The sequence below is a fragment of the Trachymyrmex septentrionalis genome, unplaced genomic scaffold (assembly GCF_001594115.1).
Source record: "Trachymyrmex septentrionalis isolate Tsep2-gDNA-1 unplaced genomic scaffold, Tsep1.0 scaffold66, whole genome shotgun sequence".
In the NCBI taxonomy this organism is placed as follows: domain Eukaryota; kingdom Metazoa; phylum Arthropoda; class Insecta; order Hymenoptera; family Formicidae; genus Trachymyrmex; species Trachymyrmex septentrionalis.
The window spans coordinates 1,292,581-1,306,771 of NW_017305843.1; the positions used below are offsets into that span (position 1 = coordinate 1,292,581).

Here is a 14,191-nt window from a genome sequence, read left to right on the forward strand (position 1 = left end):
TAGATCCGGTGTTAAGCCTTGCGTTCCACAATGGTGGAAAACATCATTCCGAGATCTTGGATAGAAAAAGAATTGATAAATCATATTTGAACAATTCGGTCACACCATATGATAGTCCGGTTTCACCATATACGACTGGTCAATTCATTCTCCATCTGAGATCTCAGATCGATTTCCAATATCGGAGACACAAGGCTTTACAATGGAATGTGTGTCGCCGGTGGCACAGTCGAGCTTTCGTTACAAGAGCCTATTAGAGCCTATTAGAGTAGTGAATACATTGCCAATCCAACTCTCTGAGTAACTCTCATTGTATATGTATGTGTGTATGTATGTGTATCGCGATTTTTAATCGCTACCTTCTTATTTCTTCTCGCTGCGGAGACGGATCGACAAAGCGCTTAGCCCGCAATGCGGTCTTATCGTTAGGAAAGTTACATAATTCTTTTTTTTTGCATTCTTCTTAACCCAACTAGAAATGATTGGTCAATCAATGTCGATCGACTAATTATTTCTGGCTGGGAACCATATCCTAGAAAAAACTGACTGCCACTGGTTCTCAGCGAATTCCAGACTGCCCAGCAGTCAGACATACATAACAATTATCACAACTTAATATCGTAATACTAATACAATATTATGTAAATATATTAATATTTAATCATAAATATCCTTCCTCTCTCTCTCTCCCTCCTTCCCTCCTTCCTCCCCCCCCCTCTCTCTCTCTTTCTCTATTTATATATAATATTGTTAACAAGACATCGGTAGAATTTCATACGAAACGTAATATATATTACGAATTACGATCCCTTTCCTTTTCTTCCTCAACCGCCCAGCTTGGAACGTAAATAAAAATCATTGTTGTCATAAGTACGCGTAAACGCATGAATTTTTTTTCGATTCTGGTTAAGTTATGTGTACGTGTATGTGTGGTAAGGTGTTATTTATATATGTTAAAATCTATTATAATTTTACTAAAAAAATATTGATCGGTAAACACTACATACGGTGCTAGAATTATTAACATTTAAAAATGAGATCTAGTTTCATTTTCTATTAATGTAAGAACAAACATTAAGAATCACTGAGTTAATAATGGATTTTTTTATGCTGTATGTGTGTCCGTGTCTGAAAACCTTATCTATCCGTCCCCTGTAGCTTCCACGAGTGTCTTTCTTTTCACGTTGTAAGTACTTATGTTCGTACAGCGCGAACGCCGTCAGACGATATCAAGGCCGATTTTATTTTATTACGTGCACTAATCAATCAAGTCCTTTACATGGCTACGTGCTCTGCATTCCGCACCGCACCGTGTTCGATCACTTTCACATAACGTTTGTTCACTCAGAAGATATCTTCATCCGGATCACTTGACGGTGCGGCCTGTAGCGCCAACTGCATACTAGATTCCGTGTTGCGCCGTTTCATTTTGCCTTTTGTCTTCTTCAGCATCGTAGCCTAGGTAGGGACAGGATCAGGGAGCGCACAAAGGAGCAATCGATAAAAATGTCAGTCAATACTGCTGACAAAATAGAAGTATATAAGTAGAAGTAGAAATAGAAAAATTGGAAATTACAAACTTATACGTGGAAAAAAAAGGGAGAGAAGAAACGTTTTGTAAAGCTAACACTACTGTCCGATATATAATGCGTCTAATTCACACATTACAAGCTCGAGCTAGCTGCATTGGATCGAGGCATCGAGAAGGTATCACGGAAGTTGATCGGTTTTACATGCATCAACGGAGGGATTGGGAGATTTTTCGTTCGTTCTTTCTTTCTTTCTTTCTTTCTTTTTTTTTTTTATATAAGTGGAATCGTTTTAGACAGCACGTTTGTCACACCGAGATTCCTCTGTCGCGCGTGCATTCTGCTTGCGCGCGTCGAGGAATCTAGGCTGTGATGTCGCGCATCTTACGAGATATGATTAAACGATCGAGCGGTTGTAAGTTGTGGTATAGTTGAATTACTCGTCCGTGCTCTTGCCCCCCTCCCCATTAGCAGGTAGAATCGACGGTTCGGTATTGCGACGCTTGATCTTACTTTTCTTCAACATGGTAGCCTGAAGTGAACAAAGGAACAAGGAGATATTAGTCGAATGCAATTAGGGGAGGAAAGCATGCGCTGATAGGTATCAGCAATCAGGTTATGCTTTTACGGTGAATACGTAGAGTATTGTAATATGAAACAAAAGGTGCTACAAACTAGTACATAAGGATGCGCCTGTTAAAAAGTTTTACGTGCTACAAGAATATATACGCCCCATTATTCTACTTAAACTCGAACAGTAAAGGATGTTCTCGTTTATTATGTTTCAAGGACACACACATATATACATATAGTGTGTATATGTATATATATATATATATGTTATATATATCACTGTACTAATATCGATGACACAGTATCGTGTCAGTAAATGATTTTATATTACGATTCTGTCCGTTATTTTTGTGGAATTATGGGGGAATTTTGGCAGAACTCTTACGTCAAAGTATTACCTTGAGCGCTGATTTCAAGACCACGATGTCTCCAGGACTCTGAACCCACGGTTCACCATCTACTTGTACAGGTATGTCTGAGTTTAAGTGAATTTTTATGTGTCCGCCCTGTCCACCAAAATATAATGATGAATAAATTGATATATGTTGTATTAGAAAAGAAGAATATTGTATGTGTGTGTGTCTGTAGTATTAATTTTAATTTACCTGCGCTATCCTCATAGCATAACGTAAACCCGACTGTATTTGTCCAAGATGCATAACGCCTGTGACTCCAACAATTTCTAGCATGCCATCCCAATGATTTGGTGTATAAAATTGATCTTCTTTGGTATCTGGTCCCCAAGGATTAGCACCAGAACCCCAACTAGACGAGAAATAAAAGTATCACTTAAAACTATTCTTCTTTTTTTATAATAATAGATTCCATAAGAATTACCTTAAAATGTTCAAAATTATTATTCCTTCCAGTTGTGGTAACTCAACTAATTTACCGTCTACTTCTAATCGAATTTCTTTATGTAAATCTTTACATGGTTTTCGTCTAACCATTTTACGCAAACCCATTCTTACGTAGACACCTTTATTTCGTAATCTGCTTCTGAATTTATTAGGATTCTCCTCTCTCGCGTTATGAAAGTCCAGACATAAATCTGCGTCGACGCCAATGCCAAAGTAATTATTCATTACGTATATTTGCGTATTGTCTTCGCTAGTTGCACCAGCACCGGAAATATGCAAATGGCGTGTCGCTACTTGCTGAGAAGCTGTAATATTTTCGTCCATTAAAATTTTTCTATTTAAATTACAAAACTAGTTCGTAATATTGTTAAGAAACTTATCTCTTACTTGCAGCATTACAAACTACTTGAGGTTGTTCCTTTTCTTCTGGATGAAAAACTACAGTCCATCGGTCCAATATTATTTCTTCCGCATCGATAACGTCTCGCAATAAGTTTAGTGGATCTTCGTCACCCGTGTAGCCTGAACCCCAACATAGTACACGAGCAAGATCGTTTCCCGTTCCCAAAGGTACAATAGCGCAAGCGGGAGAAGAACACTGGCTATCCTGACCCACATTATCTAAACATTGTAATACCCAACCTATTGTTCCATCACCACCACAAACTAATATCTTGTAGTCTGTTATGTGTCGAAAAACGTAAAGTCTGCAACACAAAGAAAGCACTTACTTAGAACTTGCGTAAAATTATATATTGTAGATACTATTGTAGAACATATTTAAATATGATTTGTATTACTTATGGCACTATGATCTACTTACCCAGGGAGAGGTCCGCCATTATCAAGATCAAACACTTGATAAGGATTTAATAGTTTACGAAAACTAGAAATTAGCTGGAGTCCTTGACAGCCACCAGATTTTACATTTACAAACACGAGCAGCGGTTGAACGCCCTTTGGTACCATACTTGGCTCGATACTTGGTAAAATCATTACTAACAAAAGAAAAAAAGGTAAGAAAATTCCAATATATATTCTAATACTACATATTCAGAACTAAAAAACTAAATCAATAGAAAAAAAATTAAACATACATGTAATTTTATTATACTTTGAATCGCTATATTTTGATGCTATATTCAATACCTTCTCGCTATTCAAACATACAAAAAATATTTATAAAAATACCTAAAAGAAGTTTGTCTTCATATTTTACTTCTCGCAATGTATATAATGCTTTAACCGCTGTATCCAAATCTTCATATATGATAACCATCGAACCATATTCGTAATAAATTGGGCCGATTGATGAGAATCTATTTTCTAAAAATTTCAAAAAATTATATATGTAAATATATATACATATTTAGATAATAGATAATAGATATAATTAGATATATATTTTTTCCGTTGAATCACCAACCTTTTCCTAAAAAGTCTGTCAACATGTTTTCATAACTTCTTTCAGACAGATTTGGCGGTAAGTTGCCCACGAATAAAGCCAAATTAGGTCCATGGGGATCTTGCTTTAGTTGTAGATAGAATCGCATTAATTCCATTTGTCTAATAGAATCTTTTCCCAGTTTTTTAACAATATCCCAGGGTCTTTCATCCCCAGACAAAACTCTTTCCGTTACTAATAAAAATAAAATAATTTTATATTTTTCATGCAATGTAAAAAACGAAATCTAAAGAACATTTGACTGAATTATAAACCAAGTTGGACAAAAATTCGAAACGTACCACCATGGTCTAAAAGAATTTCACTGCATCTAAAGTCATCACAACAAAAATTTTGTATACCAAACTTTTCCAGCGCCTCGTTTATTAAGTCTGCGACGGTTGTAGCTTCCATAACAGGTACCATACAGAATGATTCTGATACCTGCAATTTGCCGGGATAAACCCGTACTTCTCCGCTGTCATTATCTCTAAAATTTATTAATTTTGTAATTAATTACACATTTTGTATTTAAATTCTTTACTACTAATACAGATATGCAACTTCTATCTATAGTCTTCTTTTCTTCTAATATTGAAAATAATATAGAAATGAAACATTCTAGATATTATTTTCGCCCTAGATAAATAGTATAAACTTACTTAAATCGCAAGAATACAGCCGGACGTTTGCCTTCTTTGCGATTTAAATTTAAAACAGGCGTTGGATCACATAACTCAGTTTCCTCCACGGCATACAGGTCAGTTAAGTAAAAGCTGCCTGAATTTTCCCGAAAAAAGTTCATTAGTTCAATTAATAAATGAATTGAACAAGACTCATATTTAATAAAATAGTCTACTGTGTGTGTATGTGTGTGTGTGCACTTACTAGGATCTTTCGTGATGTGAAATGCGCGCAGTGCCGATGTGAGAACCTGCTCTGTCGTAGCCTGCCTGGGTATCGAAATTACCCGAAATATTCTTCGCCTCAAGGAATTGTTGCCATCGCACACCTTAATCATTTCTGTATAAGAATATCAGATTTACGGATTAGGAAAGCGAAAATGTCGAAACTTTTAATCGGAAGTTATATTGAAATACCTTCGTCACCTCTATCTTTATCTTCTTTCTCTTTAGGAGAACGCGGATCACGGCCATGCGTTGTTCCCTGTGCCGGTTCTCCATTATCACGATTCCTCGAGTCGCTACCAAATTCTTCTGATATGCTTCGCGCTGTTAACACAAAAAAAGATCACACTTCGAATGTTATAATATTATTAATATAGAATACAAGAATACTTAAATGTATAATAGAATATTATTAACATGAACTATAATAATACCTAAATGAAAAATCTGTATACGTATAATACATCTTTTTTCCGCTGAGTACATCCAAATTGAGAAAATGTTTCATTTTTTACTCAGATAACATTAATGGTGTCTCTCTTATAGCGTTATAACATACTTTATATTATAAATAATAAAATTTAATACAATCTTAAAAATATTATCCTGCAAGAGCAACACTTTCATCATTAAATTAGCATACAATTTATTTATAATTTATTAGTATTTCATTAATTATAGAAATTATTAGTCATATACATAAATCACTAGTTTGTATATCAATATATTATATATATATATTCGAGAAAGATTTGCATAAAACAGATACTTTATAAGGGAAGTAATGAATAAATTTAGGAAAAAATTTATAAACACAAAGAGCATGACGACTCTGTTTATCATTCAAGAATATATTACATCTCTTACCATCGATTATTTACGATGGATTTGTAGAACACAGACACGATAGGAAGAATTAGTCAGTAGTATTCTTGAACTTCATTTCACTGCATAGTAGAGTGATAAGCGTCATGGAATCTCATAGCATCCAGTGGGTTGAATGACAGTGCATGCACTGAAGCGAGACATACATACATGCTAAAACGTAAACAGTAACAAAATAACATCTATAAAAAAAGGTTGGTGCACTATGATATTTATGTAAAATGCATGTCGTGTGACATTTTATTATAGATATGCAATTTAAACGAATCTGTTCTGACAAATATATATTGTTTCCTTACTTCCTGAATTAATCTCACGTAAATAGTTATTTTACTGTCAATTATTCAAATTTATTTGAGTCAAAAAAATTTATGAGAGCTAAAGAAGTTTTTTTAAATAAGAAATCACCTAGAAAATTAGGCTCAATAATTAATGTAATATACTTCCTATGAAATACTTTTAATAAAATGTACTTTCTCCTCATATAATTTAAGTATATACATAGTAAATATCATTAAAGATTTATGTATACTATATTTGGTTTATTGCGCTTATACATATGTAAAATATGTGTATACATATACATGTTAATGTGGCAGTAAAATGTTATTTGATAAGTATGATAAAAGCAAGCTAAATTTTTCATTGCTGTTATGCAAAATAAAAAAAATGTATAAATAAATATGAGTATGTTTTTTAATATAGCACTTTATCAATCCTAAACGCAAATGTTGAAAGAATGTAGAGATAATAACAATAACGATCACTACAGCGTATTTCAAGTTATTCTCAATCTTGTACAATAAGTACATCTTGGAATTGAGTACATTCACACAGATGAATGTCTGACGATGATAATATTCTAGGTACCTCGAACATAAGGAGGGGAAGCATGACAATTTCCATGGCAGCTACGTGGCAAAACTAGCGAAAGGCGCCTCAAAGCTTCGGTTAGGCGGCCTGCAGCCCCATTTTGTTCACTCTCAGCGAAATCGAATTGCTCTCCGATGTTATCTTCACATAGAAGCAAAGATAGACCGAATATTTTAACGGTTACTATTCAAATCTATTAATTTTACCTCTGTGTTTAGATATTTCGTAATTATGACTTACGTTTATTCTTTCTTTCCCTCTTTTTTCTTTGCTTAATTATATACAAAACCGTGCTTTCTTTTGAACAGTGACGATACCCAAGGTTTGTAATTATTAAAATAAAATATTATTTTTATATACAACTTTTTAAGTTTGCAAGCTTATATCATATAATTTTTTGTAAAATCCGGTTTCAATTATTATCTAATTATGAAGCTCTATAAAATAGATGCTGTATCTATTATAATATATTATGCCTATTAAAAGCACATTGAGAGTAGCAATTAATAAGAGCAACCAGCCACAAAAGCCATAGTTTACATATATATTGTGAACAAAATATGTAATTAAAAAATATAACAGACGTAGCTTTAACATTGCTTAACGTTTGATCATAAATTATAAAAATGTTTCAGTTATACAGTTTAATTTTCATATAATACGTACGTCACGATCCTAAAAACCTCCGCACAATAATAAAAAAATTTAGAAATCTTCACTACTATTGCAACTTACGATATGAGCCTCATGACGAATTCTCACATACTACATAATGATATAAATGATTGAATCATGAGTATTATGATGATTAGATAGCAGTCACACTTTCTATAATTCAAAAGTTTTCTAATTCCTGCATTTAGCATACATTTTGCTATATAGATAAGATTACTATAAAGTATCTTGAAATATTGTTCGATGTTATTAACTTAATTCACTACCTCCTTTTATTTCATTAAAAAATCAATATTTATATTTTCTCTAAAAAATTGTATTTGTAAAAATGTAGTGGCATGGGAAGCTGAGAGTGTAAGAAATTGCAAGTAGCAAATATAAATACATACATATTTATATGAAATCGAATACGTAAAAATGTCAAAGGATTACAAAAATTTCACTGCTGATAATATTTGATAAACACAGTTTTTCAATTCATGATATAAACAATGAAAGTTTGAGGCGATAATAATCCTTTAAAGTATAGATAGGGTCTTTCTCGTTTCGAAGAAAGTCAACGTTGCATGCTCTGAAAAGAAGGAACATGTATTTGTTTACAAACCGACGGTTTTATACACGCGTGAGTGAGTACTAAAATAATATCATGCAAAAAATTTATATTCTAAAAATTAGTTAATCTTTTACAAATACCTCTCTACTAATATAGGAAAATATTTTGTTTATTATACATTCTTTTTTCAAACTTTACATATTACGGTGTACAATATTTTCTACCAATCATCAGTGCATATTTGCATACGTATACATGTGCTATGCAATAGTAAAAATAGAAAATCTCGTACATATATGAGAAACACAGTGTGAAAATAATCAATTGTGTCAATAGGTAATACGGAAATGCTGAATGATAGATTGAAAAAACTTTATAAAGCGCTAATCCACTGCCAATGAAATTCACAGTGCACACATGAAAAACGCGAATAATTTATACAATGTCCAATTATATAAACGAAGTAGCAAGAGCAAAATTCTCAACGTGATATTTTTGCCATTATTTGTTATCTGAGTTTAATATATCGATATCACTTGTTTAAAGACATGTAAATCTCGTAATCCAAAAGTGACGATATTTACCGCGATTGTATATACACATACAAAACTGTAGTTATATGTATACATGTATATGTATATGTATATGTATACATGTATATAGATAACCACATGCATTAATAATTATCAATTATTTGTTTTTATTGATTGCGGGCATTTGTCTTATTGATTACAGCTGAATTTACAGCGTTGGCATCTCTAAATAATTACATTATTCAATTTTATTATATATATAATTTTATTATTTTAATGATCCATTTAAATTTTAGATTCCTCCTTAAACTTCTCTTCCTTCGTTATAAGAGACATTTATTTTGATGTCCGAATTATATTTCCAGTGGGATTGATTAACAAAATATGAAAGTGCTTTACGGCACGTGACAAAGCGCAATTCCTCATTCTATTATTCTAATTACCTGTTAACACGCACATAGTAATTACACGGCAGACACTTACGGCAAGAATACTCACGCGCCAGCACTTCTTTACGACGCACTTCTACTCCAATGATAGCTTCCATGGGAACTTCGGTACGCGGAATACTAACTGCATGTGGCGGCAGGTAAATTGGTTCCAAGTTACCAAAGGTGCATTCTTGGGGAATATTCTTGTAACAATACGCGTGCGACTGAGAGACGAAATCAAATTTGTCATTAAATATCATTTTAACGGAGGGGAAGTGGGAGAGGGGGAACTTCAATCATGCTAACGATATATGCTTTCTTCCTCTATTCATAAGAGCCATTACGTATTACATTTGACTTGAAATCAATAAGTGTATAGCAATGCAATATAATATTTAATTCTAATTCTAATTCCGCTGACGAAACGAAATAAATGAATCAAACGCAAAAGAAACCAAGGTAAAGGCAATCTAATAATGAATCTTTCTTTTACCGTCATACCGCACCACTCGCAACGAAACCCGGCAAGACACTCGGCAGTAAAACAACTCTTCTTGCATACGGCACATTTCGAACTGCTCGGAAGATTGCCTTCCCGCCAATGATGAGTGTGTTTCACTGCTGACAGATCTTTCCCAGGTAGGTATGTGGCATTCTCCTTGCAGTCTGCCACCGCGAAGTCTTGGCATTCTACGTGCACGAAGTACTCGCATACTGGAGAAAACATACGGCACGATTAACATTTCGCAGAAACCCAAATACGCTAATTTGTATTAAAGTCTCAAATCTCTCATTTAGATAAAAGAAACTTCAGCTTACTTTCACAGTGTATGGCTAGATTATCATCCAATCGTTTTCGACAGACATTGCAGAATTTTCTTTTGCAATGTACTTGTTCAGACCAACAATGTGCAACCGGGTTCTGGAACACGGCCAATAAAGAAATGCTGTTAATTTTATACACATATATGTTAATTCAAAGTTCCAGAACGGCTTCTATGCGCTTTTTTGTTTTAAATCCTTAACTTGGATTCTAATCGAAATTTTTTACCTGTAATTGATATTTGTACATAAAAATTGCTCTTTTCAAAAATCTAGTTGATAATAAGATGAGATGTCTAAAGAAGAAAAATATAAATGTTGAAAATTGTAGTAAAAGAAATCTCCTTGTTTTTTTACCAACAAATATTCGATTAATAAAAGTAATAAATAATTTCATTTATCTTGAGTAAAATAAATCGTATTATGATTATTATAGATCACTCAAATAAATATATTTAGTCTTCTTAAAATAAGTTCAGTTTTCGGAAAGTGTCAAATGTCGCTTTGACACGTGAACGCAACAAACGAGGTTCCGACAGTCTTTTCTCTTAAGTCTCTCAGTCTCTTGTCTAAAATTTACTTATTTTATTGTAACGTTTAGTTATTTTACGATATCCATTAGAGAAGACTGCTTTCCTATATTCTAAGTATAGGCGTTATATTTATGCATAGGCGGTTAATCCTTGTAACGTGGAGACGTATCCGTTGTCTTACATTGATCAGGCTTGCCGCGATGCTGGAGCAGGGAGAGACGACGGCCTTGAGACAGCGGTCGTGCACCACGAAGTTGCAAACTGCAATGAGAAGAGAGAGAAAAATAGAGAATTTTAGAAACGTGCGAAATTAATTGCGTTAAGTCGAAGAGCGTTACCGGCTAAGCAGTGTACACTTTAGCATAAATCAATACGAGCCGCTCATGTCGTAATTTATAACAAGATCTTCTGACCTTTTGCGGTGTAAGTAAAAAAACATCGAGAATCATACAATGGCTGACGTTATTTAATGCTTCTATCTTTAAAAGAATCCTCAAGGGGATCCTAAAGTTGTCTGTTTTACCGATTATTTTTCAAATAAGTATTTTCCTAACTGCCTTCGTATATACAGATTTAAAAATCTTTCTCCACACAATTAAAGTATATAGCGATAATGTCCAAGCCGGTCGATTTTTTTTTGTCAATGAAAAAAAGTTGGAAAATTAGTTTTGTTATCAGCTTTTAACGTCAACACGCAACAATATTTGCTTTATATTTTATACAAGTTCTATGCTTTGTACGTATAAAACAATCTTGGTTTGGACTAGGTATTACATGAATAAACAAGATTGTGTTCTTAAAATTAGACTTGAATACCTAATATAAAAGATTAGTTAGAAAATTTCTACATAAGTGTGCGTACAATTTTGATGTAGTAGTGCGTAGTAGACATGTCAATAACACGTAAATCATACATGTGTAAGTCCTACTAAATCGGTAATACAGATGGTTTTAGAATCCCTTAACCAGACGACAAATATACAACCAGTGGTCCAACAAACTTATGCAGAAACCACAAAGGAAAACAAATATACACGCATATATTTATTTTCTTTTTAGTTTCACAAACACCCGCACATACACACACGCACGCGCACGCGCGCATATATATATACTATTGTATATATATATATATACACATACAGGGTGTTTCTTAAGTAAGGTTGGAGCATTGGAGGCGTAGAATAGATCAAGGGGAACAAAAAAGTCTTATACCATTTTGTAATTTTCGCAATAGTTAACAAGATATTAATTACTAAAAATGGCCGAATATTGGTTTTTGATAATTTTTTTCTCAAATACTATCAATTTTACAAAAAAACCTATAAGAGATAAAATTTGTTTGTCTTCTTCTCATAGAATTTTTTCAGAATTTTTTATCAATTTTTTAGTACTGCATTTTCTTATTTTTATTATCATGAAAAAATATGGTATTAAAAAATTCTGAAAAAATTCTCAGAACTTTATGAGAAGAAAATAAACAACTTTTTTGTCTCTTACAGTAAATGATTCCCTGTTCCCCTATTCTACGTTCCCAATCCGACTCTTAATTAAGAGACACCCTGTATACTCGTACAGAAAAAAAATCATCCATTTTATTAATCCTTGGAGCGTTCTTTTTGTCTAAATATTCTCTAGGAAAAAGTTATGTGCGCTTCCTTTCACTTCTAAAATAATACTCGATGTACCCCAGTAAAGCCGATACTACAAGCCTGTTAATGTTATCGATTACAAATTTAGAGTCGATATTGAGAACGCGGCATATTAAAAATTCAGTCTCAAGTTGTGTGTAAAAAGTGAAGAATTATTCGGCAATTTCTCGAGAATTGACATTCAATTCAGGATCGGCAGAGGTGACGATCGCAGTGTCTCAACCGCGTAGCCACTATCCACTCGATACAAGGTGACGGGTGTCGTACGGTCCCCCTCTCGTGGGAGCGGTAATGATCACATTCTATCGCACTCTTGCGACGCTAATCAGGCAAGATGTGGGAAATTTGTCGCATCGGCGCGCAGGTGCGGCCCGAAATAGTACTGTGCATCCGCTTCGTTAAGAAGGCGCCATCAGCCGCCATCGACGATCGACCGTCGTTCCACGAATGCCGAGTTAACTTTAACTCACCGAGTGGGCAGCTCAAATCGAAAAGAAGAGGTAATCGTCATCGCCATAGAGAAGAAGGATTCATCCGTTTACTTATGTCTTTTACCCGAACAAGCTTTTCGAGCGAATTGTAAGATATCACGCATTTCGCGAATTCGAAAAGCGCGGAGCGTTCGTTTAACGAACGTTCCAGGCATTTATTGCAACGCTTAAGGTCCACGCCGGACGTTTACAACGTTTAAGATCTGTTCTGAACATTTGCAACAGTTAAGATCATTACAATGCAGATATTTGCAATGATTAAAGTCTGTTTTAAGTATTTAAAACCTTTAAAGTTTATTTTAGGCGTTTGCTACGTTTGAAGTCCGTTGTAAGCAACATTTAAGGTCTTTATTCAAATTTCGATATTCCTTGGTGCACTTGCAGTTATACGTGACCGATCGCTTCCGCTATGCACGACTATCCGACTATACAAATCTATCCTAATAGACCTTTAATGTATGTACATATTCAGCTATAAATTTTGCCATGCTTATGTCATCTTTCATCGGCCAACACAAGCCGCCATTCAACTGCTCGAATACATAAACATGAGTGACAAAGTTGTACGAAAGAACAATTTTGCCAAAGTATGTAAAATTTTAGACAGATACAGATTTAAAAATAATTATTTTAATGATCCCAACGAAATTATTTTCAAATCTGTGTCTAAATTTGAATTGACATAAACAATGAGCAATGCTACAAAAAGTTTTGACATTCAATCAGTTGGAACGTCTTATACATATACAATAATTATTGTGATAGTTCAACAAAATTATTTTCAGATCTGTATATCTAACTAAAATTTTAGATACTTTAAAAACCGTTCTTTCCATGTGAAGCACTGACAAAAGATGAATAGACAAGATAGGAAAGAATTTTTTAGAGAAAAGAAAGGAAATTAATATTACATATACTGTGATTCAGGCAGAATCTTCCGAGACACTTTTCAAAAGATTCCTATTTAAGTTTCCAAATCTGGAATTTCTTCTTATTTCTTTAGCTGTATTTCTAGATACTCTTTTCCTTTCTCTTTAGGAAACAAACACGCTTTTACACTGTGTGTTTACAAACGTGAGAAACATAAGGAGGGAAAAGAAAAATCTTCCTCTCGCAAGTCTCTGTCGATGTCGGTCTTGTCTACATTCGATTCGAAAATCGTTAAAATCGTTAGATTGAAAGTAACAAATGCAGGCGCTACGTTAAATCGCATCTCTCTGGAAAAAAAAAAAAAAAAGGAAAAAGAAATCCCCTCACATTCTACTAATTCTTCGGTAATCATATAATAATCTCGAGTACGGCGGGTATCGGTTTTCAATATACAGTATATTAGATGATCACTTTAGGACTCTCTACATGCTTTTATTACTCGATTAGGAGTAGGTGGTCGTCCTATTTTTAACGATCCCGATCGATCAGTAGCAGCGCG

General features: G+C 33.8%; 1 protein-coding gene across 9 annotated transcripts in view; it reads right to left on the minus strand.

Moving 5' to 3' along the window:
- Positions 1-714: 714 nt before the first annotated feature.
- LOC108753172 (diacylglycerol kinase theta) overlaps positions 715-14,191 on the minus strand; it is a 20,100-nt gene continuing 6,623 nt past the window's right edge. The window contains exons 2-18 of one of the 9 annotated variants that reach the window (XM_018494533.1): positions 10,801-10,880; positions 10,084-10,186; positions 9,758-9,978; positions 9,332-9,488; positions 7,070-7,213; positions 5,507-5,638; positions 5,295-5,429; positions 5,069-5,186; positions 4,709-4,896; positions 4,389-4,601; positions 4,154-4,288; positions 3,786-3,960; positions 3,350-3,669; positions 2,940-3,267; positions 2,708-2,867; positions 2,501-2,608; positions 715-1,458 (exon numbers count right to left, since the gene is read on the minus strand). In XM_018494533.1, coding sequence (XP_018350035.1) covers positions 1,345-1,458; positions 2,501-2,608; positions 2,708-2,867; positions 2,940-3,267; positions 3,350-3,669; positions 3,786-3,960; positions 4,154-4,288; positions 4,389-4,601; positions 4,709-4,896; positions 5,069-5,186; positions 5,295-5,429; positions 5,507-5,638; positions 7,070-7,213; positions 9,332-9,488; positions 9,758-9,978; positions 10,084-10,186; positions 10,801-10,880 — 2,831 coding nt within the window. In that variant the 3' untranslated portion in view covers positions 715-1,344. Of the gene's footprint in view, positions 2,062-2,500; positions 2,609-2,707; positions 2,868-2,939; positions 3,268-3,349; positions 3,670-3,785; positions 3,961-4,153; positions 4,289-4,388; positions 4,602-4,708; positions 4,897-5,068; positions 5,187-5,294; positions 5,430-5,506; positions 5,639-7,069; positions 7,214-9,316; positions 9,489-9,757; positions 9,979-10,083; positions 10,187-10,800; positions 10,881-14,191 lie in introns of all 9 variants that reach the window. The other 8 variants (XM_018494532.1, XM_018494531.1, XM_018494535.1 and 5 more) reach the window with 8 other exon arrangements.